This window comes from Poecilia reticulata, linkage group LG13 (assembly GCF_000633615.1).
Source record: "Poecilia reticulata strain Guanapo linkage group LG13, Guppy_female_1.0+MT, whole genome shotgun sequence".
NCBI lineage: Eukaryota > Metazoa > Chordata > Actinopteri > Cyprinodontiformes > Poeciliidae > Poecilia > Poecilia reticulata.
The window spans coordinates 20,263,287-20,289,106 of record NC_024343.1 but is presented as its reverse complement, the minus strand read 5'-3'; the positions used below and the strand labels follow the sequence as shown (position 1 = coordinate 20,289,106).

At 38.8% G+C, this 25,820-nt stretch overlaps 1 protein-coding gene across 1 annotated transcript in view; it reads left to right on the top strand.

Annotated features, from left to right (window-relative positions):
• clmpb (CXADR like membrane protein b) overlaps window positions 1-22,357 on the top strand; it is a 74,476-nt gene extending 52,119 nt beyond the window's left edge. The window contains exons 2-7 of the mRNA XM_008425954.2: window positions 6,978-7,129; window positions 11,664-11,868; window positions 15,191-15,358; window positions 16,494-16,616; window positions 17,116-17,257; window positions 18,302-22,357. Of these exons, the coding sequence (XP_008424176.1) occupies window positions 6,978-7,129; window positions 11,664-11,868; window positions 15,191-15,358; window positions 16,494-16,616; window positions 17,116-17,257; window positions 18,302-18,638 (1,127 nt within the window). The 3' untranslated portion in view covers window positions 18,639-22,357. The remainder of the gene's footprint in view (window positions 1-6,977; window positions 7,130-11,663; window positions 11,869-15,190; window positions 15,359-16,493; window positions 16,617-17,115; window positions 17,258-18,301) is intronic.
• The last annotated feature ends 3,463 nt before the right edge of the window (window positions 22,358-25,820 follow it).

The window sequence follows — 25,820 nt, the reverse complement described above, 5'->3', positions numbered from 1 at the left end:
TTGTTTCGAAGAGAGGTCACTGTCCAAGCCCCATTTAACTAAGGCGTATTATCTGGTACAAAGCAGACCACTTGACATTTGGACTTTTTGTTCACTGGAAAGACATTAAAGGGAGGAAAATTTTGTTTTCTATAGTGCATGTAAGCCTGGGAATGGTCTAGGCAGCATACACTTCTGGACATTAATACGCAGAAGCTCATTCATTCAAGTTTGTAGAAGTTCATGTGCTACTGTAATTAACATTTAAAATAAGCACCATCCTTTTCAAATGATAGATTATTTTTAATCTAGAGATATGCTTTTTATAGCCAGCGACAGTGAAATCTGTCATTTGAAGTATAGAGGTTTTTGGTATTCTATCACCCTTTCTATTTGGTTATTTGGTCAGCTGTAGTTGTTTTGACATAGGGCTGGACACAAAAAAATAATAACAATGCAAGTTACCTAGTAACAACATGCTGAGCAACATGCACAGCGGCAGGGTTTCATCACCGTGCCTCACAACTACTTAAAAAAAAACAATAGCATGGAGTGAAAACTATGGCTAAAACAGGAAAGGTCACGTCACTAATTTGGTAGTATTTCAGATATTTAAAATAAGAAAGCAAATGAACAACTATAGATTTTGAGTGATATGAAACGCTTATATCATAAGTTTTTCAGGCATATTATTTAGCCCTATTTTGACGCATGCAAAGAAGGCTAAAGGACTGATACAATCTGCACATTCATGATCAGCCATCAAACATGGTGAATATGTTGCATTTGTGCCTGTAGCTTTTTGGCCAAAAACGGTTGTTCTTGTTAAGATGCTTGTGTTCTTTGGACAGTTTCAGGCTAAAACAGGGAGATTTATGGAGCAGCCAAAATGCCTTGGACAGCTACACCCGTGAGTGTAGGAGATGCCACTAGATGCAGCATTGATAAGATATGTATAGCTATGTAAGCAGGTTGCATTGCCGACTTCACTCCCATGGGGAATGGTGTAATTAGCTTTTTTTTTCCTCCCCATTGTCCCTGCATCCCTATTTAGCACAGGGAAATAGAGAATACTTTGGGGGAATTAAAAGTGCTTGTTGCAAAACTAATTTTGGATCTATTTTGGGGATGTGTCAGCGGAATGATATTGCTATCGCTCAACATGACGGCAATGACAAGGCCATGAAAGGGATGCTAATGAAGGCAATAAAAGCAGCACAAGGTGAACATTTACCACAGGGGCTTACATTATTCAGGCCTCCATGGTATTCATCTTTTTTTCCTATTCCCATTGGGCCTTCTCTTTTTCCAATTTGCTTTCCTTCCAGGTTCAAAGGATTAGTGTGAAAATGATACTTGCTCTGTTTTTCCATCTACATTTCCAAGCATCTCTCCTCTGGCCCCACATATCTTCTCATCAAAAGATGAACATTAAAGAATACGAGCAAATTAATTAATATTTTGACTCTAATACTTCAAGTAATTATAGAAGTTCAAAAACTGAATGCCCTAATTCTGTAGAACAAAAGTAGGACTTTGTTTTTTAAGTGTTTTATACTAATGGCTCATATTTCGATCAGTTATTTTTCTCAGATAATTTAGAATGCAAAGAGATGACATAGTGGAGTTGTAGCTTCATGTAGGTAAATGTCCTGATCCTTCAAACTGAAGTTAATGATAAAATAATCAGGAAGTCTCACTCATTGCAAAAGTTATAAGAGGTAAATTTGTCAGGAAAGCTGGGCATCGCAGCCCAACACTTTGGTGTCATTTAGTTTCAATATGCAGGTTTTATTATGTGAAATCCCTTATTTTGGCCTAGTCTGTAGTCACTGTTCTATCCAAAAGGTAGAGTTAGTTAAAACCCAACCCTTTCAGGTGTTGGACTTTCAGGGAAACAAAGGAATAAAAACACTACCTTGGCATGTGCATGTTTGCACTGAAAGTTATGCCAAACTCAAATCATGTGGCTCAGATATTATGAACTTAAATCATGAAGCTGATGGGCTACTTTGTTGACCCTGTATCCAAATTAATCAAACTGATATAGCACATACAAAAGCAGATTCTGTAGATCAATTCCACCGAGAAATCTATCAAAAAATAGCAGACAGCGGTCGTCCAGTGACAACTATCTGCAGGAAAATCAAGGAATAGTTTTTATTATCTCTTCAAAGACGTAGCCTAGATTAAAAATAAAGGCAATGAGTAGAAATTGAAACTAAAGACGAGGGTAGTAACCCATATACTGAACATGCATTTCAATGGAGCAGTGATGACATTAAAGAGTTGAACCCCTAAGAAGTCGCTTGACTGTATGAGTGAAAACAAATTTCCTGAACATGAAAATAGCCTGAGTATTGGTTAATGTTTTCCAGCAACTCTCCGGTTGAAACATCTGAAGAACTGTATGCGTGTGTTCTTCAAGAGAGGCAAAAACTCCTATCTGAAAACCTCTGACTTTGTGTGTATTTATAGCACGGTTGCTGTACAGTTGAATAGCCATCTGGGCCTCACAACAGTAGATAAATAAAGTAAAACAAAGGCTGTGAAACAACACGCTGAGCTCTGAGTTATTTCACTGCTGCTTCATGCCCTATGCTCCTCTCAGCATGTCCCCAAGTCAGCTAAAAAAAAAAATTGTGCTTGTTGTCAGCAGTAAGAATGGATGGATTGCATTTGCATGTGCCATGTGAATTATTTCTGGTTGCATGCATCCAGCTCAAACTCTGTCCCCTTGCTTCTTTGTGTTAGGATCCATTCCCTGAGCAGCCTGGTAATTACAGAAAATGAGCTGTTCTGGCAGAAATTGGAGATAATTGTTTTGCACGTTGCAGTGAGACTCCGGGTGTCACTTAAGCATCACAATGTTGGCCTGAAACTACTGTAGGTATGTGTACTGAGACACTAGTTGTTGCAGAAAATTATTTGTATCTGAACTTTTCCTGGACAGTTCTTGATTTGTCCTTGCAATGTAGAGCATGTTCCCATTATTCATGCATCATGCATAGCAGGATGTATACTTTGTCCTATATGTATTATGCGTCCATAGAGAAAATTCTGATCTAGGATATCTCAAACCTTTTTTTGTTATTATTATTTTTATTTTTGTGCTTTCAGCTTCCTGTGTCTAAAACCACCTTTGTGATTCTATAATCCTTCCTCCACACCAGTGACTTAGCCTAGCATAAGAGCTCAAAATAAGGCAATGCACCATTCCTCCCTCCTCTCCCTTAGCCCATTTTTCTCTGTCCTTTCATTCTCCCTTTCTGATCTGCTGTGTTTGAGTACCAGAGGTCATAAAGCTTTGGACAAGGCAAAGGCCCCAGCCAGGCTGATGTGCTGACTGGGGGGATATGAGGCTTGACTTTGGGGCAGTGTGAAAGATCCAGGCCTGTCTTGTTTGTCTGTCTGTCCGTCTCGCTGGCTACACTATAATGAGATTGCAGGGTTCTGTAAGGCGGATTTACTGGAGCACAACTCCCCCTAGGGCCTTTTCATAGAAATTGGTTCCTCCATATTTCACCCAAGCTTCTCACTCTCTCTCTCTCGCTTTGTCAAATGTGTCTATCTTTCCCCCCTCACACCCTCTCTCTTTCTAAAACCTCTGATGTCCGCTCCCACTTTTGTTAATTATGATACGCTGCTTTCCTTTCTTTCTGAGGGGAAAGATTGAAACTTTCCATAAAGCACAAAGCTTATCCAAAAGCGGGGAGAAAGAAAGACACAATGAGAGAGAAAGTGGGATGTAGGATTTGGGCTGGGATGTGGCACCAATACCCTATCGCGAGGCCTCTCCACATTATCTCCCCTTCAAGATGGCCACATTCATTTTGATGGCCTCTCTCAACTCCATGTGGAATCCCATAAAAATGCATGAATGCATACATGCAACTGTGACGAGGATATTTTCCTAGCGGCTGTTAAAACAGTTCCAGTTTTTTATTGTCTCCCAGTTACTTTGCTGCAAATTGAAAGCCAAGGTCATAAAGCCCATGCACATTTTTTACAGCACGTATGCAAAGCATTTCGCAGAAATGTTTTCTGTTGGTTTACACTACTGATGTTTACACACATGGTGGGGTCTCACAGTCCAGCCAGCCCAGCTGTGCACATTGAGAATGGGGCCAATTCAAATACAGTCTCAAACTTGCATCAAGCCAGCCTTTTTTTAAGAGGTGCTACGTTATCCTCTTCATCATACCAAAGCACCTTTACCTGAAAACAAATAGTTTTTTTCATTTTATTCCCAATATCAGCACAATACCATTCATTTTACACCACCCAAGGATGTGCAGTCATTATTCACCTGCCAAGGCTCCTGATCAGATTGTGAAGGAACACTGGATGAATATTTTCAACTTTCCTGGGTCATGTAAACACTTGAGTGCACATAATCAACAGCTTAGGCAGCAGAACATGAGAAATAAGGTAAGATGAGCCCACCTACTCAGCAGTGAGCTAAGCCCCAGGCTGCTAATTGGTACAGGGCCACTGATTGCAGAGGCTTGCGTAAAGCGCTGCAGGGAGATTGTGGGTAAAGGTTTCCCAGCAGACCCCTGTGCCACCACCAAACATTAACTTGCACCATTAGGTCCAACCAGCTGCGCTTACACACATGGTCTGGGTATTCTCACTCCCCAGAGTTCTTATCACTGAAAAGCTTTCTCTCTCTTTTTCTGACATCCAAACCAATATCGGCGGGGAGCCCACAAGATGAATGACCCTGCAAATGCGACATTAAAAAGTCATAAACGGGAATACCTTCAGGCTCAGGAGTGGGGTTGGCCCATATTTTATTTTTTATTTTTTTGCTTACTAATGCTTGAACTGCTAAGAACAGGTGGATCAAGGCAAAAGAAGAACCACAGTAATTTATTACATCACTCTTGTGTTACAAAATAGACTGAGAAGCATTTTTAGCATGTGTTCAAACTTTTATTCCACCAATTAGAAACTTTTTAGCCATTTTTCAACTTATAGCATTTTGTAAGCCAATTGGCATTAACCATATAGCTCAATCTCTGTGTGTATTTCAAAGAGGTCCTAGATCTTTAACCTGGAGATTCCCAAAAAAGTTGCCAACATTTCTAAATCTAGCATGTGCTTTAACAGACAGAAAGTGAAGAATCAAACCAATGAAACAGATCAGGTTTTTTGTATATTCACCTTTCTTGATATTGACTAAAGTCCTCTTACAGTCAATTCTCTTCTTCACTACTTAAATGAAAAGTCCCAGTACTAATTGCAGTTTTGTGACAGAGGTCTATCCATGACTGCAGCCTTAATGAACAACATACATACCTCATCAGAAAACACAGTTTCATTTTCATGAAGTTCTTTCAGGTTTTGCACTTATTCTCACTCATTCTACTAAAACTGAAAATAGCTATTATTTTTTATCCCCATTGCAGCAACAACACTGAAATGAGTTGTCACCAGTATGACATGATGTAGTTTGGGTATGGGAATCTAAAAAAATTTATTTTTTTTATTTTAGTTTATGACTGGTCAGCCATTAGCCAGGACAAGTCAAGCTGAAAATAGGCCAAATCAGGTCACCAGTCAGAGTTAATCTAAAATGAAACATTTGTTTTTTGTTTCATGCAAAGCAAAGAAACAATTTATAATTTTGATTAAAGTGGTTAACTATTAACTTACAAAGTTAAGACAGAATTTGAACAAAACTTTAGAAACTGTTGACAACTGTGCAGACAAGAGAAGATGGTCTCTTTTAGGCTGTTCTTTTCCACTGTGTCCTTCATCAGCACTGACTCATTGGTTTCAAAGTGCAGTGCTGACATTTTCATTGGCCCAGAGATCACTTATGGGGCAGGGTGTTGGCTCCTGTGGGGTTGGACCAGTAAACAAGTGGACAGGGGCCCAGTGAGGGCTGGCCTTCTGAGGAACATTTGACAGCCCATAATTATGTCTACTGCATACAAAGGCATTTTCACTGTCAGTATGTCCAGACTGAGTCACACAGTAGATGTAGACATCTCAAAAAACATCTTATGAATCCCATGTATGATGTTTACCTATTACCTGGTTCACATTTCAATCCCAGCGAGGATGATGATGTGAAATTTTGATATATTTTATTTTCAGAACTACCTAAGCTGATGGGTGATTTGGTATGTAACTAAAAGATAGGCTGCTAAGTGTAATGTCATGTATCCAAAAATAGACATCACAATTGTGCGTTTAAGAATAGCTGGGCTCTGCAGTATTGTGCACTCTATTGTACACGTTGGAGGGAGGCAAATACCTCACAAATGCATTACCCCTTCTGGATGTTGAGTATCGCACAGTAACACACACACAATCCATAATTTCAGGTTCCAGCTAACCCCAGTGACGCCTTTGGTTAATTCTGCTGAAGCCCAGGAGGCTGTCCAGTATGCGCCAGTAAATTAGCCTTGGATATCCTCCATAAGTCCTCTCTCTCTGGTCAGTGCCTGAAGTCACAATCACGTGCACACACTCTTCAAATTCACTGTAACGGAGACTTTAACTTTGAATAATGTGGAGGGTTTGCGCATATGTGTGTGAGGTGTTGTGCTTTTTGTGTAAATGCTTCCTAAAATTGTGGCCAGATCTGGTTGAATCTTCCAACTGGCTCCACCTTGATATTAGTTCTTAGTAGGAATATGTGTATGCGATGGCAGAATGCCAGACCACATGCTACTCAAAACTTCAGCTAATGATGAAATGTTTCTATTACATTTGTTGAACCACTTATGCTGATACTAATCTCCTGTAAATACATTTTTTGGGCCATTTATTGTCCTCTATAAAAATGTGAAAAGCATATTGCTTCTCATCATGTAATCTATTTAGGTCCTCTAACAAATCTCTGTTTGCCTCTTTGATTGAATTTTTCTATCTCTGTGGTTTCTTTGATGAAACAACCTGCCTCTCTAGGGTTAGCCCACTGTTCTGATCTGACACTGCTTGTTGGTTTTTTTTCACCTCTTCATTCCTTCTCTCTTCCACAGTTCTGTTCGGTCTGCTGTCAGTGGGTGCCCAGACAGAGATGAAGAAGGTTGTTGGGGACAATGCCACTTTACCGTGCCACCACCAGTTTCCAGCTTCCAGCCCTCTTGACATTGAGTGGTTGCTGCAGAAACCTAACTCAAAGCAGAAAGTGGTAAGATTTCTTAGTCTGTATTCTGTATGGCTTTCTCTTGCTACTGCATCTTAGTGGATGGTTAAAAAAATGGCAACACCTTATGTGAAGGTACATAAGACTGGTATGACACTGTCAAAAACATGATACAACACCTGTGATGTACATGAAATGTACTTGTTTTTTATTGTTCCTGAACTTCATTATCAGTGTCAACATCTTTAACTTATTTATCTTATTTGTTTTTATCTATCTTTGAACGCATGTTCTTTCACACGAAACCCTGCTGAAGGTGGTGTGGTGTGCCCTTTGGACTCAGGTTTCTGTGTCCATGGCTGGATCTGTCAGTGATTTCAAAATGAAAAGTCCTGACCACCATGTTTATGAACAGGACAGTCCAATGACTTTCCCATGTTTTCATTTTTACAGTACAGTCTGGAAGAATTTTCCAATGAAAAAAATTTGATGTTAGCAATACTACCTGAAAATGTTATTAAAAGCACTACAGGCTACATGCACAGCCATTTGAAACTGTACTGCTTACTGAACTCAACAAATACACTAAATTATACAGAATACATGTGCTTTAAATTTTACTGTGCACAACTGTAAAAAAAATCACGTGGAAGCTGAGATTCACTTGAGTGAAACTGTTCAATTTGGGAAACATTTTGACAATAGACTGATGAAGAATTTCTTAAAATTGACAGATTTTGACAACTAGTTCAACATTTTTGATAGTAATGACTCAAGCAAAGAAATAAGAACTGTTGGTTAAAGTTTATGTTTTGTTTAGTTTAATAGATGTACTTATTAGCTTTTAGCAACTCCACAGTAAATAGAAAAATATATTTTCTAGATGATGGACAACAACAAAAAAAACATATTTTCTCAAAGAGGGATCTTTAATTGTCCTTAAATGAGAACTAGTGTAAACATTTTCTGATGTTTTTTGTTGGCACAAAGGTTATTTCATTCTAAAATTATACACAAATTGTGACGGTGCAAAGTAAATTAGTCTAGAAATGACTTTTTGCTATTTAGAATGGAACACATGAAATAGAATTGCCATACAATGAGGTGTTTCACTTGATCAAATTAAATTAAATTGATTTGGTCCTAAAATTGTTTATGTTGGCATTGCAGTTTTCTTCCTGCAAAGTGGCAGGGAGATTTTGCTGAATTTATTCACAGCCTTTAACATCAACCTTAATGTTATGCTGCACACTTTTAAGAATTTTTCACATTGGAAAAAGTAAATAGAAATTGTGGGAAACAGCTAAAATTAATGGGAAACTATATATTATTTCAACAACGTTATATATTTAAATATGAATATATTTATTTAAAAATATATGTATTCCATTACATAATGAAAGCTTACTTCTCAGATAATCAGGTTGAGCTGATTTACTCATGATCAGTCTCTTTCAACTGTATTTGGAAAATTATTGGCTGATTAAATGGTAAATCAAAGAAAAGTTTCTGCTTTTTGTGTATATTTTTGGCTTTCCTCAGTTTTATGATTTTTCAGTTTGAAACTTCCCACCTTTCAAATCAAATTAAGTTAATGTAGTGCCTTAACAACTTGTTTTTATTACTTTTTATAACATTTTTATAACATTTTTACAACTTTTGTGGTATTTGTTTGTTTAACTACAGTGAAAAAGACACACTACAACAACAAAACTACAAAACTACAATACTGCAGAGTGGAAAACTGGAATCTGGAGCAGAAAAAAGGAGCATGTGTTTAAAAAAAGAAAAACATCAAATGTTACATTTTAATGATCTCAGAAATAGGCTGCCATATTGCAATGAATATTTAAAAGGATGAAAACAATGAAGGCACCATTAATTAAAATCAAACATCCAAAGATGTGGTTATGACACCACGTGTGCAGCTGAATGAATGAATCATTCTTTTTTTTCTGCTGAAAGGCAATATTTGGGAGGAAGGACTGGGCATTTGTCAACATTTAGCCACTATTTAGCAATAGAAAAGATGCATGCATTAATGACTGTGAACACTGAAGTAGTCATGCCTCTGGAAGATTTGCATTTATTGTCATTCAAGTTTGTTTCTGATGGGAAAAAAGACAAACTGTAAAAAGCTGATAAATGTTTCATCTGATTTTATTAAAATATGGCATGTTGAAAATTGTTTATACTTTTGTCAGCAATAGTAAAAATATGTATTGCCATTATAACATTCAAGAATTTCTTGTAATTTCAAGTAAACAAAATTATATGTAGATTTATTGACCTCCACTGAAAGAAGGACTCTTAAAACAATTGTGAATCGTAGCCAGACACATGGAATAAAATGTTCAATAAATGAAACACAAAAGCGAAACCAAAAAAAAAATGATGGTCTCATTTTTGTTCTTTTGGAGGTATAATTGGCAATGCAAGATTAAAATGCTATTTGTTGATTTCACATTTGTTTTAATTAAACCTGAAGAATACATTAAGGAGTTTGGGGGGATATCTCATCATGTATTTCAGTTCGTGCTGAATAAACAAACCACCTCATTTTAATTGGAAACTTTATCCACAGCCTGTGGTCATTTTGCTCAATTTTCCCACAATTCCTCACACTCATGAGTACTTTCCACGTCTCTGTCCCATAAGTGTTTGCAGTATACACCCAGACATAACCAGAGGCATAAATACACATAGTCATATGGCGCAGCCTGCGCTCACATATGTATGAGTAATAAATGCCCACAGTTCATAAAAAAAAACGTGCCCATAGGCAAATATCTGTAAAATATTCTTTTCATGGTGCCAAGGCTGTTCACGTTTGCACTGTAATGTACGTCTTGTTGCATTTATGGAAGGTGTCCTCAAAATCTGCTGCGTGTGAAGTCTAGATATATACATGTGTAAGTGGCCAGTGGTCACCTGTGGTCCCAGCAGGTGCCCCCATTTCTTTGGGCACTGATGTGCTGTGGCACTGGCATTTAGCAGGCCCCCATCTGCAGGCTCTCACTTGCCCTGAGTAATAGGCCACTGTGACAGCTGCGTTTGTTTGTGTTTGTGCATGTGGATAGAGCGTAAGAGAAAAAGGAGAGGAACACGTGTATTCTAAGCTGAGAAAAAAAAAACTTTGAAAATAAATGACCATGCTTACAGTGGAATTATCCATCATATTTATTTATTTTTAACAACTTTTGACTGTACAGTAAAATAAACTAAAGCTTTAATATTATTACAAGCCAACTGCAATGTTTTGTCATCTGAAAATACAGCGTTGCATTATGCAGTGCACTGTGCTTCTGTGTGGTTTTTAATTCTGTGCCAACACCTAATCTGTGCCACAGTGGGTACTTTAATCTTTTATCAGCAAACCAAATAGATTTTTCTGTCTTTTTGTATGGTCAGTTTGACAGCTTTGCTTGTACAAAGACCATAAGAAGATAGTAGTCCTCATAGATAATCAGCTGAATGCACTGTAGCATCACAGCAAATGCGTTCATCTGTGAAATATTCTATATATCCCAGGGGTTAATTATAAAATAATCGCTAGCATTGCTACTCATACTGTAAGTACTGGAACGGTGAATTTTCCAGCATTGTGAGTAGACAGTGAGGTAACACTATGCTTATGTACCAGTCATTCACGTACGACCTTTGGACTTATGAAAGTTTTAATGTTCCTGTCTGCCTACCAGTTAAGCAGATTGAGGATGTTCCTTGTGAGACATAAAAGTCTACTAGGGCAAATGTACTTGTAAGTAGCATGAATTGGAGTAACGTTTGGAATGATAAAATAACAGGTATTTCAAACGTAAATGCAAGATTAAACAAGAATCTGTTTTGTTTTTTAAAATTAGGAAAACAACTTTTTAGAAATTGCAGATCTGATTTTAGTCTTTGCATAACACATTTGAAGCTTGTTTCAGACAAATCAGAAATAAGCATTTCACAGTCAAATTTAGTAGAATTTTAAATAAATTCCTGTTACTTACATAGTCAATCCACAACACCATCTACACTCAATTTACATAAAAAGTTATTTCAATTCATCTACACTTACATTTCAGTTGAAGCTAGTTATAAAACAATTCAGTTTATTATTTGAATAGTTTAAAAAGGTTTTCTAAGGAAACTCAGCAGATTGCACTCACTACTCATGGTTAAGCATTTCATGAAAGTAGACAAAGTCTTCCATTGTGTCGTTGACTTCACTGCAGTCCCTCATCCATGTGGAAACAGTGGAGAGGAAAAATTGGCTCAGTACAAGCGGCCATCTGCCCCGACTAAAGGGGCTTGAGGAGACAGAGCAGACACACAAAAAGAAACAGAAGAGCTGATGTAGGAATACTTTCTATGTTAATGAAATTTAAAAAGTTAATAGTAGGAGAGGAAGAATGTCTAGTTGTTGGCAGCATTATCTCAGCCTATTGCCCCCTCCAGGAAAGCATCACAGTCGCATGGAATGCCAGACCAGATGTAGCCTCTATGGAGAGAAGTAGAAAAAAACTGAGAGAAAACATAAAGTTAACATACAGTTGAAATAACACAATTACATCTTCTTTCCCACATCCAGATTATTACTTTCTTCGGAGGACAGGTCTACACTAACGAGGCCGTTGGCAGTGACGCCAGCCGCTTGTCCTTCGCCGGGGAGTACCTGGGCGGCGATGCCTCCCTGCTGATCAGTGACCTGCTGCTGACCGACTCCGGGGAGTACTACTGTAAAGTCAAGACTGGGGGAAAGTACCACTGGAGCCAGGTCAACCTCATTGTTCTGGGTAAGGGTTTTCAGAGATACTCTCATAGTGAGCATACAAACAAATAAATAAATGCAGATGACAAATCCACTCAGAAGAATTCACACTCAGATCCTCAGACATGCCATCAGGTTATGACGGAACTCATTTGGACTGAAAACACACACAAAGACTATCAAACACATACACATGTAGGCCTAATCAGAAGATCATTAGCCTGGCACATTTCCTCCATCATGCTGACTGATCTAATGATTCAATTTGATGCAGACGGTGTGATTTGATTTTCCTTATGCTGTTTGGGTCCGTTTGGAATGGTTTCTTGATGAGGTGAGACGGAAAAACATTGAAGGACATAGAAATGGGCTCGGGAAGATGAATTCAGGGACCGAGTAACACAGACAGATATGCTAGTGAATTCAAAAATACTTAACATCCCCTGTTAGACAAATGAAACAACAATCTGAAAAGGCATTTGCTCCCGAAATGTTTCTCTGTGTTTCCACTATATTCTTTGTATAAGAAAAAAGTTATGGAAACCGACCTGTGTAAAATAGTGACTGTCCCGTAAATCCTGAAGCTGATTTTTGACATTCTTTGGCAGCAACTATAATAATGGTAATAATTTCTTGTGGAGTTATTTTCCCCCACTCTTTATGCAGAACTCATCCTTAATGGAGAGTTTTTGAGCATAAACCACATTTTTAATGTCACAACATCTTTATCCAATATTAAAAATTGATGATCTTATGGATTTAAGTATGACAAAAAAAAAAGCTGAAGAGGGCAAATGTATTTTCACAGAACTATAACATGGATTTTTCTCAGTTTGCGATATTTTGTGTAAATTAAATTTACACTCTCTCTGTCTCTCTCTCTCTCTCTCTCTCTCTCTCTCTCTGTATATATATATATTTTTTATTTATTTTTTAAACGTAATCTATAATGCCTGGACAGCAGATGTACCTCATGGTGTTTTAAGAACATCAAAAGAGGAGGAGCTCTGCCACATGAGTCTGACACAAAGTCTGGTGGGAGGAGCAAGATTGTTCTGTGTCAGAAAAGTGTCAGAAGAGCAGGCGAATTAATAAAACATCACAGGAGATTAGTTCAACCAGACGTTATTGGTTTTCTAATGGAGCAATCTGTTAATCCTCTCGCTCTCACTCTCCTCTCACTTCCATGAAGATATTGTGGTGACTTAGAGCCTCAATTTTCACAAATTGCCTTCAGCTCTGCGTCGACACTTTTGCTTCCAAGAGGGACAAACGTCTAAGATCCTGCTCCTGCTCCCCCGCGTTCGGATAATGACTTACAACTGGCTTGGCATGAAACAGTAAATGTCAGTGGTCGCATTTGTTTGCTTGCCAGTGCATATAGCATCATATGCAAACTTGGTCACTCATGCCAAGGAGTTTACTGTCTGCTCGATCGAATGTTGGCATTTTCATGTGCAGATTTTGGGCTTTAGAAGAGATATGGATTGATGGTGCAAATTTGATAAACTTTTTTTTTTTATGGGACTTCTTCTGCGGTTTAGTCTTACTCACCATGACAGAGCTGACAGATGCTCAGTGCTCTGCAATCACCCGCTCTCGTTATATTGCTCACAGAGCGTGTGAGCCAATGCCATTCTGCTTCTGACATACTCTCGAATTATGTTGCCATGTCAGAGTTACTTATTCTCCAACTTTGCTCACAAGCAAGCACATGCAACTTCACATGGCTAATTTGACAGTTGCACAAAACACAAAACGGATATATAAATTTAGTCGACCAATCATCTAAAATTATGTCACTAGAGAGGGAGACAACTGTGCTCCATTTTCTTTTTATAGTGAAGTCGTGCCTCACAGCAAGAATCTAAGCAGAGCAGCTGTACAGATCTCAGCAGGGCTGCAGCTATACTGCTCTGTGCCTCCAGCTGTGGCAGACTATGACCAAAACTATTGACCTGTGGAAAAAATGGTACTACACGCATTCTGGCCTGGTCTGGGGCCCCGTTTGTCCATTCCCTGCAGAAAGCCATTTTTTTATTGTGTCACCAGTTTGCAGAAAGCAAACAGAAAATGGCCAACTAACTTTAAAAAGACTACATCTTATGTTTTAAAATACCTACTGTAATAGTACCCACCATCGTTACTGGTATTTGCCTTATTGTAATCTAAAACATCTTCAAAAAGTGATGATGAACCTCAGATGTCACAATTAACCTCTTTAATCATCTTGGTCGCTAGGTGTGAGGGCACGGTGACCAAAGTCCTCATCCAGCTGCATTTATTAAAAATTTCTCTGACTGTAGTTATGGAGACATTTAAGCAAGTTGTTTTCTTGCAGTGATTGTCTGACATTATGTGCTTCACTTAAGGGGTATTTTTTCCTCTTTTTACCATTTTGAAGAACCGTGAACTCATTTCTGTTTATACATACACAACGACTTACTGGACAGTTATATACTTACCCAATGTTGAGATGTATGCAGATGTTGCCATCATGTAGATATCTGCAAAAACCCTAATAAGAGGCAGCAGACTGTAATTACTTTTCCATTTAGCTAGATCAAACTACTACCAAACTTTGTTGTGGAGAATTAGCTTTCTCTACTGTACATTTTCATGTTTTTCTTATTTACAATCACACAAATTCAGTGTAGGGTTGTGCGTGTGTGTGTGTGACAGGAATTTATAATTTTGTGGTCTTTTAATAGCGGTCCAGCCAAGGACTGGGTTTACAAATTAGCCTGTGTCTAGAAAACCTTTCCACAAAACAACGGTTGCTTTGTTTCTCACATGTAACATTGTTTACTGAGTTGTCCTTGATGAACTCGATTTGAATTCAGTTCAGTTGAAGCGCCATGTCTTAAGCAGATGGAGAAAACTGCGGGCTTCAGCACTTTCTCCACTGCTCCTGGAGCTGTGTCTACCTGCCCTTTGCCGCTGTTGGGTGCTGAGGGTTGCAAGTTTTCCACCATTCTCAACATTCTATCAGTTTTGCACTTTCAGATGACAAATTGTTGAAGGTCATAAAAACACAGGGGCCTGTTTCAGCAATGTGCCCTGTCTGCTTTAATGTTACATGATGTCTTGATCAAATAGTCAATAACACAACTGGGATTCCCTCTTGAGATATCCTGGTTGTGGAGCAAAACTACCCTGGCTCATGTAAGCAGGCAGCTTCCCCTAAATGGGGAAGCTGCCTGCCTGCCTGTTTTTTAAACAAAAACCTTAGTATTCTAAGAAGTGTGCAATCTTTTGAAAACTGTATCTGCTATTTTTAACATTAAAAGAGAAATAATTCTGTTTTCTCTGTGGCACATTTTTTTTTGTTTTTTGGTTTCTCACAGAAAAGCCCTCCAAGCCAAGGTGCCGGATGGATGGAAAACTCTTGGAGGGCAAGGATGTCAAGCTGAGCTGTAAATCCAGCGATGGTTCAGACCCCATTAGCTACAAGTGGGAGCGAGTGCTTGACAAAGGGAAGAGTTTGGGCAAGCTTCCAAACTTGGCACTGATAGGTAAGAAATAATACTGCTTTAGAAAGACTTTTAAAAAAAGAGAAAGAGATAACACTACACTGAGATGATGTGCTGATTCACGATTCAGTTCCTCTTCGCAGAAATGCTATGATAATTCATTTTTATATTAATGACTTTTTCTTTCTTTTTTATTGCTGCATTAGTCCCAGAGAGATTTCTGCAAAGGACACCACTGTAAACCTGCCTCCTCTATTATCTTAAACATCTGTAAAACACCGGCACCTAAATCTACCGAGGCAAACCTCATTCTCCCATTGTAGATCCTTTAGCAGCTTCACAATAATTATTAAAAGTTACAACATTTGGCTCAAGGGAACATGCGTTTATTTTTTTCCCAGTTTCATCCACTGATACTTCAATCAGTTAATATGCTTGGATTGTTCTGATTCTTTGCCCACACACAACCAATAAGCCTAAAACCATGAAAATGAGTTCTATTTATTCTTATTCAGGAAATCCAATGGCACAACATTGTGATTTGTGGTTTTATTCAGTCAGAATTACTTGCATTATTACGAGAATTTGTGCTGAAACCGGGTTTAGTGAATTTGAAATGTCAAGCCGCCTCAAGTGAATCACAGTTGCGAGCACACACATTAAAGCAGTGTGTGCATTTTCTGGGAGTGAAGCTGAAGTGGGAAAAATACAGATCAAATCCAATACACTGAAAGGTTTTTCAGCTTTTTTTTCTATATTCCAATCAACAAACCAAACGATGGATAAATAAAGTACCACTATTAGTTTTTTTTTTACTGTAATAGTGGTACATGTCCGGCCAAAAACCCTCTAGTTAGTGGCATCAACCAAGCACCACCTGTTCAGTATAATTACTTTTCATGGGACAATAACACACAGCATCAGCAGCCATTATTTATGGGTCTAGTGAAAGCTAATACCACATGGTTGTCAGTGGTGCAGATGACTAAATATCCCATAGGGCTCTGGGTCTCAGTCACCCTGTCAGACACACTCCAGCTTCTCTCCTCAGATCCTCCTGACTGTGATGGACCTCCACTGGAAAACACCCCCCCTCCCCCGATTCCACTCCTATTTGCTCTTTCTAGTTGAATAGGCCCCTTTTTTCATAAATGACATCTTATGCTTTTTGGGGCAGATCTGAAGAACCCAGAGATTGTCACCCTGAGGAATCTTACCATGGACAGCACAGGTGTCTACAGGTGCACAGCAAGCAACGACGTGGGAGAGGAAAACTGCACCATTGAGGTCACGATGCAGCGTGAGTTGTGGAGGGGAACTTGACCTCGCAGTCTTCACCTCACACCAAACTGCCACACTGATTGATGGTTATTGTTTTAAAACTACAGCTGCAAATACATTTATTCTTCACCCTGCCTCTACTCCCCTTTACCCTCCCATCGAATGCAGTAAACCCGTGGCGATGGCCTCTCTGTTTTAAATGCCACGTTTCACTGTCAAAATGATGCATTCCTCAAGAGTCTCCTGACAGGGTCATGTATGGGGAGGGGGGAGAAAAAAAAAACGACAGATCTATCAGCTCAGCATAAATGTTTTTTAGTCTTTGGTGGTAAATTAATGTCCTTAAATTAAATATGGATGGAGGGACTCAAAAGAAAGAAGCGAGTCTTTTTCTGGTGAACGTGCATGTAAAATGATTATTAATAAATTGAAGACTAACAGGGAAAATGGAATAGTATTTTACCAGAGAGAAAAGCAGAATATATCTCTAATCGCTTTCTTCTTTTTTTCATCTACAGATGTGAGGGATGTTGGGACGGTAGCGGGAGTAGTGGTGGGAATATCCCTGGGTGTCCTCATTGTCATAATAATCATCTGGCTCGTCTTCTGGAAGAAAGAAAAAAAGAAGTACGAAGAGGAGGAGACCCCAAATGAGATCAGGTTCAGTCATATTCTTGTCGTCCGTCTCTCTTTTTTTATCGTTTTTACCATTTAAAAATATAACTCACTAAAATTCGGGACACAAAATGTTTTAAAATAAATACTATTATAGTGTGAAACAGCTCTTCATGCTCAGGATCACCATGCCACCGCATTGCCTAGCTTATAGGTCTTATGCTTCTGTCAACATCAGCTGGAAATTTTGTCCTAATGCAGAAATCTTTACACCTATTTATGAAAGAATGTAGTATAATCTCAAGCTTGAATTTGCCACTTATTTTCATTTTTGCTTGGAAAAAAAAATACTTTTTTAGTTTTCTGGAACTGTTTACACTATGCACGTGAACCTTGTTCTCTGCATGGAGCTGTGTGGATATTTTTGTATGAATTTGTAATGGATAAAGCTTAAAATGTTATCCATTCCATTTTCTTGTTAATAATAATAATAATTTTGGCTGCATTAGAATTATATCCCTGCCTAAAATGTGCATTTCTGACTCTGTATGTTCACAAGCATCATTGGACTTTGTGTATAGACCAAGAACTTTTTCACAAACTTCCTGTATGTTTAACACTCTTTCTTATAATAGGTTGCTTTTGAAATTGAAACAAAAACAAGAATTATTGCTTTGAGTCAGTTATTCTTAATAACATCAGGGCAGCCAGGTACCATTTTTCTGAGACTTTTATCATGTCATATTAGAACTCAAGTAGAAGTTGATTTATTTAGGATGGTTTTCATTGTATTTTCAGTGCCTTTTTTTTTCTTCAACAGTTGCATCTGGGGAACCAGTGATTCTAGCAGAATTCATTATTCCATGCAAATTTGCTTCAGAAAACTCTACGGCTAGGGGGTATCTCATGAATCACATGAAACTCTGGCAAACTACAAGTCCCCAGTGCTTTAGACCTTGGAATAGTGTAATGCAGGGACACTCTGCTGTGCTGTTATTGTGTTAGGGTTCTCTTCTCTGTTTCCAGAGTTGCTTGTTTTATATCAAATAAATATTGTTGTCCTTATGCGCTGTGTTTCCCAACATACAGGGAAGACGCTGAGGCTCCCAAGGCCAAACTGGTGAAGCCAAACTCGCTGTCCTCGTCCCGCTCTGGCAGTTCACGCTCCGGCGCCTCCTCCACCCAATCAATGGTGCACAACAGCACCCAACGTGGCCACCGCCCACGTCCACCTGCAGTGGCAGCTCTCAAGGAAAATGGACAGCCTCCAGGCTTCCCCCAGTCCCCTCCTGCTTACACCACAGTGGTGCCCCCCAAAACCCCTGAGCCCCCTGTCACTCCAAAATTCAACTCCAGGAACATGTCTGGACCCACACCCCCAACTCTCATGGTCCCAGCCCAGACCAAGGCCTTTCAGACTGTGTAGGACTGAAAGCCACGCCCTTTCCTGCAGCCATGTAAGACTCCGACCCCTCCCTGAGGCCCCATAACCCTCTCTCCCAAAGACTGAGACTCTTCCATAAACAAAGAAATGCAACTAGTTTAAAGGATGTAATTAAAAAAAATCAATACTATAATTCCAAAAGTACTTTTAATGAATGCATAACTTAAAGGGTAAAATATAAGACATGCTTGCCCCTACTGATTCAAAAAATAAAAAACAAACAAAAAAGCTGAAACTTGAGATGCAAAACGATCCCATGGCTGAAGGTAGAACTTTTTTGCTGCATTTCTTCTTTTTGCTTCAGATGGCACAGAGAAGCACCATGTGCATTGAGGTGGAAGGCGCCCCCTTGAAGAGCTTTATTTATTTATCAAATCAAAGGCTTAGGCATGCAGTCGGAGTGAGAAAAGGAAACTAAAAACATACTTACATTCGCCATCAGTTAAACAAGATGAATATAAGTAGGGCGGAAAAGAGGGGAAAAGTGGGAGACTGTCTGGGAAGCTGGGTGTTTTTTGTTTTTGTAAAGTTGGAGACCAGGGAGGAGGGGGTGATTCTCTGATTCATATCACTCTTCACCTCTGTCTGGCTGCTTCCAACTACTTGCTCTAAAACCACAAACCGCTTTGCCTCCCCCCATGGGCCTGGCCGATTTTGCCCATCCATGTGGACAGACACGGTGCGCAGCGTGTGCATCATCCGCCTCGTTGCTTTCGGTCTTTTGTGCTCTCGCAGAGGAACCCGTGAGAAACCACAGACTGACTCAGCTGGCTCGTGAACGCCTCATCTGCTTCACTGTTCATACGGCATACGGGGCGGAAGGGACTTCAGGAGCAAGGATGTAGCATTGACAGTCAAATCAATGGACTTGTTATCGTTCCTCCCACGTCTACATTGTTAAACTCCTGTACTGCTACCAAATATTCTCCTAAGTACTTTAGTAGCATTTATTAGGCCTATAGCGATTCTTTAAACATAGAGGTAAGCATCTATTAGAACAGCTAGGATCTTTGTTTGGTTTTGTCTCTGTTTTCTTTTGTCTCGTTTTCCTGTGCGGGTTACAAAATGTCAAAGGCAGCCATGTGTCCAGTCCCTCATTTTAAGAAGTGCCACCAATGCCCCAGGATGGGTTATGATTGGTATTTTTTTCTTATTATTTTGTTTTTGTTTACCTGCTACATTTCTGAACTGAAGCCAAAATTCGTTGAGATGAATGTGTGATTTACAAAGATGGTGGAGTCCATTATTGTCAGCCTCCTTCAGGGTACAATATCAAACTAAGGCACATGACTTTCAAATTTTACTTTAGCTTGTGTAAAGATGGGGAACAAGGAGTGTGACTTCAGATAAATCCAACACTCTCCTTGGATCCGTAACAGCAGTGTGGCACTTGATTGTTGTTTCGCCCAATCACTTGCTTGGTTAATGCTTGTTGTCAGCAAGAAACCTATTTGTTGTATCCTCTGAGAGACAAAGTGCAGTTTGACTGAAAGTAGCTGAAAAAAGGGCAAGTAGCCTATCTAGTGTGCCTTTGCAATCCCTCTCCCTTTAGATGTTTTCGTTTCTCTTTTCTAAACCCCTCACCACCCCTCTCCCTTGGTCCTTATCTTCAGTGTACCAGCGGTTAAGTCTCTGTTCACATGAAACTCTGAGGGTCACCAGCAGGAAGCACTCGATGTCACAAGAACTGTTCCAGAAACGGATGCAGCCGAAGAAGCACCAAGCAGAGTGAGTGGTGAGAAAGCAATCCCATGCCACAAGACTATTTACTGTACATTCTGTAATCAGTCTTGTTTTATATTGTACATACAGATAGCTTATACGCACATGATGTCAGTTCAACTTAAAAATTAGGGTATGTCAGGAAAATGTTTCCTCACAAAATAATGCCAAGTGAGAAATCCAAAGTGAAGTCAAACTGCCTTTTTTTTCCTGAAGTTACAAATGACAATGATATTGTCAGTGACCCTAAAGTGAAACAAACATTTTATATGACCACTTCCAACTTACCATATATTTTCTGTTTCTGAAAAACAAACTATAGAAAAAAACTACATCTATAGACACTTAGACACGTTTTCCAGACCACCATTGTGTTCAAACATGACATGAGTCAGTGACAGTTAAACTGCTTTGAAGGTACAATTTAATTATTGAAATAAAATGTCATCTTGTTATAAAAAAGGAACATTGACCTTAACATATTAATAACATATATAAATATTATATATAAATATGTAATTTTTTTACTAATTTCTTGTACATTTATTCTCAATAACTTTGGCAGGTACATGTAGAAGGTGTTCACAAAGGAGATTGTTTTCATTGCTGCACAAATCCAAATATAATTGTAACAATTTATTTTGCTACATTTGAAAAATTATTTCCATCCAGACATAATCCGCTAGTCCTTTCAACATACAATTAAACTTTAATTCTGAAAGGTGAAGTTTCAGTATACAAAGTGTACAACCTTTTAGTGATCACACACAAATACCATTGTGGTTTCAACCTTTGGAAAATTTCTAGTCTTATCCTGCTCACATCTGTAGTCAGGTAAATAATTCAAACATTTCAAACAACCAGAATTGTGAAAAAAAATAAATAAATAAATTAAATAAAATAAAACAAAGCTACATTTATCTTTGTCCTGTATTTCTACATTTTTCTTTTTCTTTTTCTTTTTTTTTTTTTTACCAGGGTAGCTATTAGAGCCACTGTGTCCTATTGTGCTATTTGACAGCCTAGAACTCCCATCATCCATGGCTCTGCATCATTAGAGCAAATTTGGTCATATTTCAAGTCTAAATCTGCAACATCTGCCAGGAAAGGATGTGTTGTTTGATTTCGCACATTGGATTTCACACATGACTTAACCACAGAGGTAATTGGGATTTTTTTATTATTTTATTTTTTTCGTATCGTTTCACTAAAAGCAGCGTGTCGTGTTCGACCAAGGAGGCTACTCTATGTTTGTAATAGAGCAGTTTTGAACCTGCGTACTGGCATGTCTGCGAATACACTTGTAATTGTGTGTGAACGTGTATGCGTGGGTGTATGCATGTAAATTCAGTATTTGCCCTTGGGCCACACCCACACACTCTGATGTTACCCCTTCAATGAGGGCGAAGGATGCAGTCAAGCAAGGGAACCTCTGTTTAAATGTACATGACTGAAGACTGGCAGTGTTGATTTTAGCTTTTGCTTAGTTTCATATGCCTACTGAACTTTGCTTCACAGGCAGCAGTCATGTTTTTGCTTGTGGGGGCGGCGTCTCGAGACAAAGAGCGTTCATAATTCATAACTCTCCTCAGCTCTGGAGGGGACTGGTACGCTCCTGCTGCCTCTGTGCAGAATGCACTTTGCCCAGGTTGTCTCGGTGGCATCTCACCAAACAGACACACATAGTTACAAGTTGTATATACGTACACATCAACAGGTGCACGTATCGTATGCGAGATGCATATGACAATGCAGTTGTGTGCACACGCAAGCACACCTCACAGAAACTGACACCCTTTGCACAAACAAAAGCCCAGACAAGCATTCCCTGTTATTTCTGCTTCTTCAGAATCAATTTGATGGATCGAATGTCTGGAGGTATTACGGCTGACTGATGGAGCCCGGATACTAAATGCGGCACAGAATGGGACGTGGCATCACTCAGAGGACATGTGCACACACTTACATAAAAAAAAAAAGATACAGTAAGAAAACACACACGCACACACACGCACACGCACACACACACACACACACACACACACACACACACTTGGAAGCACTCGCTAAACCAGACACTGCTATGCATCTTAAAGATCTCGATGGCATATGCTGAAAGATTTTTTCCCCCCAGCTTGGGAATTTACAAGAGTGGTACCGGGAAACAAGAGAGTTATAACAGGATTGGTTCTGAGCCAGGGCTGTGGGCTCTTGTCATTGAAATTCCCTCCTCCACAGATGAAAGTAGCAGTGATGGTGGAGGATGGGAATCAAGTCTTCCAGCTTTAAATTCCTCCAAGCTTTTTTGATTTGCTTTCCAGCGTCGGCAAGTCTCAGGTGGCAGATTCCCCAGTTTATGAGCCCTTGCGCTGCACACTTCTTTGTGACCCAACAAACTCGCTCTTTTTCCAACAAATGAATTCTAAGTCGCTTTTTGTCAGTTTAGTGTGCGCAGGAGGGAAAAAGTCTTAACACGCCCCACAGCTCAGCGCGTCGGCTCCACGTGCAATATTATCAGTCAGCAGCACCGCACATTGTCTTGTTACCAACACTCAAAGGTGCAGTTTAATGGTTAATGGTTATCCTGCGGTATGTGATGGGAGAATGAATCTCGTGTAGCTACAGTGTTTTATGTTCTATTAGTCGCGTTTTATTTCTGATTAAAGCTATTGAGCAGGGCAATCTGTGGTTTGGCCTTGTCTGTCAGTATAAGAGAATGTGATGTATTATTGCTTTTTAAGAGTGGAGATGAACGAGGCTCGGTTCAACCTCCAGGAAGTCGAAGAGAGATTGTAAGAGGTACCTGCATGTCATAAGAATGAGCAGATGAACGGGAATGCTTTGCTTTGATGTAACATAACTGTAATCAACTAAAAGTAATCAAAAAAAAAATAATCAAAAATTGTAAATATATCGACACTAATTGATTTTTGAAGCTTTACTTTTGTCTACTTTTGTTTGTTTGTTTTTTGGGGCTTTTTTTTCCAAATGTTTATCCATGTACTTTGCACTTTTCAGTGTGCTATGCTCATCACCGGTGTGTGTTGATTCTGTGTGGTCGGCTGTTTCCTCTTGACTGCGTTGTTTCAGTGTCAGGGGCAGACAGGCTCAGCATGGCTCGACTAAAGGGAAATGTAAAACACTTTTGTTTACTTTACTCTCATCTGTTTTCTGATGTGCATTTTCATTTTAGTTTTCTAAAATAATAAGGGATTTTTTTTTTTTGCTTTGTTCATTTGATGAAAACAATCCTTGTAAATATCACGAGTAAAAAAAAATGTATATTTTTACGACTTCTGAGTTATTACTCTTTCATTTGCAAATAAAATATTCAATGACAACCTAACTGGTCTTGTGACATCTTCCTTTTGAATTAGAATGAGGTAGACTCCTAGAGTTATAAAATCGTGAATATTTTATTAGTGCTCCAAAGTCTCTCATCCTTTGCTGGTGTGTGGGAAATGTTAAGGTCAGAGCTTTTATGCTTAGTAGAAGCTTGCACGCTTTACGTATGTGTTTATGAAACGGTCAGTCTGGTCTGCTTAGCTGACTGTACCAGAATTTGACAGCTGTCAAAAAGAATTACTTTTATTGTCTGCTTATCAGGAGAATCTAACCTGCAGAGCCTAAGAAAGCATGAATATTAGCAGTGCATAATTTCAGTATGACACATATTTAAGCATTATACAGTTTGACTAATAAGTTCAACAAGTTTTTTTTTGTTTGTTTTGTTTTATTTTAAGCTGAGTATTTAAGATGTGCTCTATAAAATATCGGCTTTTGACAGTGACAATACAGAACAGTTGTCGCCACTTGTAAAGATGTGTAAAATACCTGAGAATAAGTTAATCTTTCATTGCTTTAGCATAATCTGAATCCATTGGCTTTGTGCAGCCCATTTTTTTTTTTACATTAGATTAGCACGTAGTCACAAGGTTGGAGAATACAGAGAGCAGGATCTTTAACTGTTCCTCTGAACAATCGACCACTGACATGGGTACTCTATTGCCTTCAGCTTATCTACAGGTTTCCCATTGAAATGGAATGAGAGAATAATTGACACCAAATAATTAATTTGGTGTCTGTGTCTGTATTAATATTTTATTTTTTTCATGACGTTCCTGATAAAGACCCAGAGGTGACTCATTTTCAAGATTCTGGTAGAGTCTACTAGGTTTGTATTTTAAATCTCTTGGTATTTCAAATGTTCCCTGGGAATTTGTGGAAAAAAGGACCCACGGCATCACATGTTTCAATCACCTCAGTGGGCAGGAGGTGCTTTTCCACATAATTTCATTCATATTGTGATTGATTAGCTATATTCTAGTGTAGCTGGCTTCAGGATAACTTTTAAGTGTATATGCTAGCTAGTTCAAAATTGGCATGTGTCAGCTAACTTAGGAAAGATAAGACTAAACTTTTTTTTTTTTTAGACATTGCCTATTTCTCACACCTATAATATTTTGAAGCCAATTTACATTTTTTTCTGCTCAGTTGCTGGGACCCAATGCTTCTCAAAATGTGAGGATAAATCATTGGGCACTGAGATTGCTCTTATTCTTCTACAGTCAGCCACATATTGACTGCCATTCATCTGTTTCCTCTGAAAAATTTTCTTCATATTGGCAAGCTACCAAACTGCCAAGACACACAGTATGTATAAACCCTTGCAAAGGGCAAAATGGTGGTTTTGTCTGTTTCAAGGACATGCGGAGAAGGTTGCAGGAATTCACAAAAGCATGCATAATGCACTTTGCCAAGTGATCCATCCATGGAGGCTAATACATTTAAGAGCTGGCTACAGGCTACGTGATGTGTGCGTTGTTTTTAAACAAACAAAAAAAGCATCCAAAGCAATATCAGATTTTCAAGGCCAGAACACAATTCTCCACCCTCTTTTTCATGCCTCTGTTCTCATTGTTCTACATGATTAACCATGTGTGATGAGACTGTCATAAACTCTCTCGCATGCCTAGACACTGTGCACACTCAAATGCCTGCACTACCTTAATGGCATTTTAGTAACAGATTGGGACATTCTGTAACCTCATATCTGTATCCTTCATGTCTCTGTTGGATATTATTCCTTATTTCCTGCATTGTCATTTCCACAAATGCATTGACCTCATAGCATGAAGTTCCAAGTGTGTGCAGTGAGCAAGTTCATGTTTAAGTTGTATTTTTCAAAAAAGCTTTATTTCATATGTAGATATGTTAATGTCAAACATAGATATACAGTTGAGAAAAAATTCAAAGGTTTAGAGTGGCTGTTTCTAAACATGCGTGGGTCTTTTCCACATACATAAAACAGATCTGCAGCAAAACAACAACTAGAAATTGTATTCATGGTGATGCTCTCAGAACTTTGTTTGACTTGATTTCCAATTTGCAATCTCTTTTTTTAAGTGGTGGTTCTGATTTTATAAATTCTCTTTAAAAACA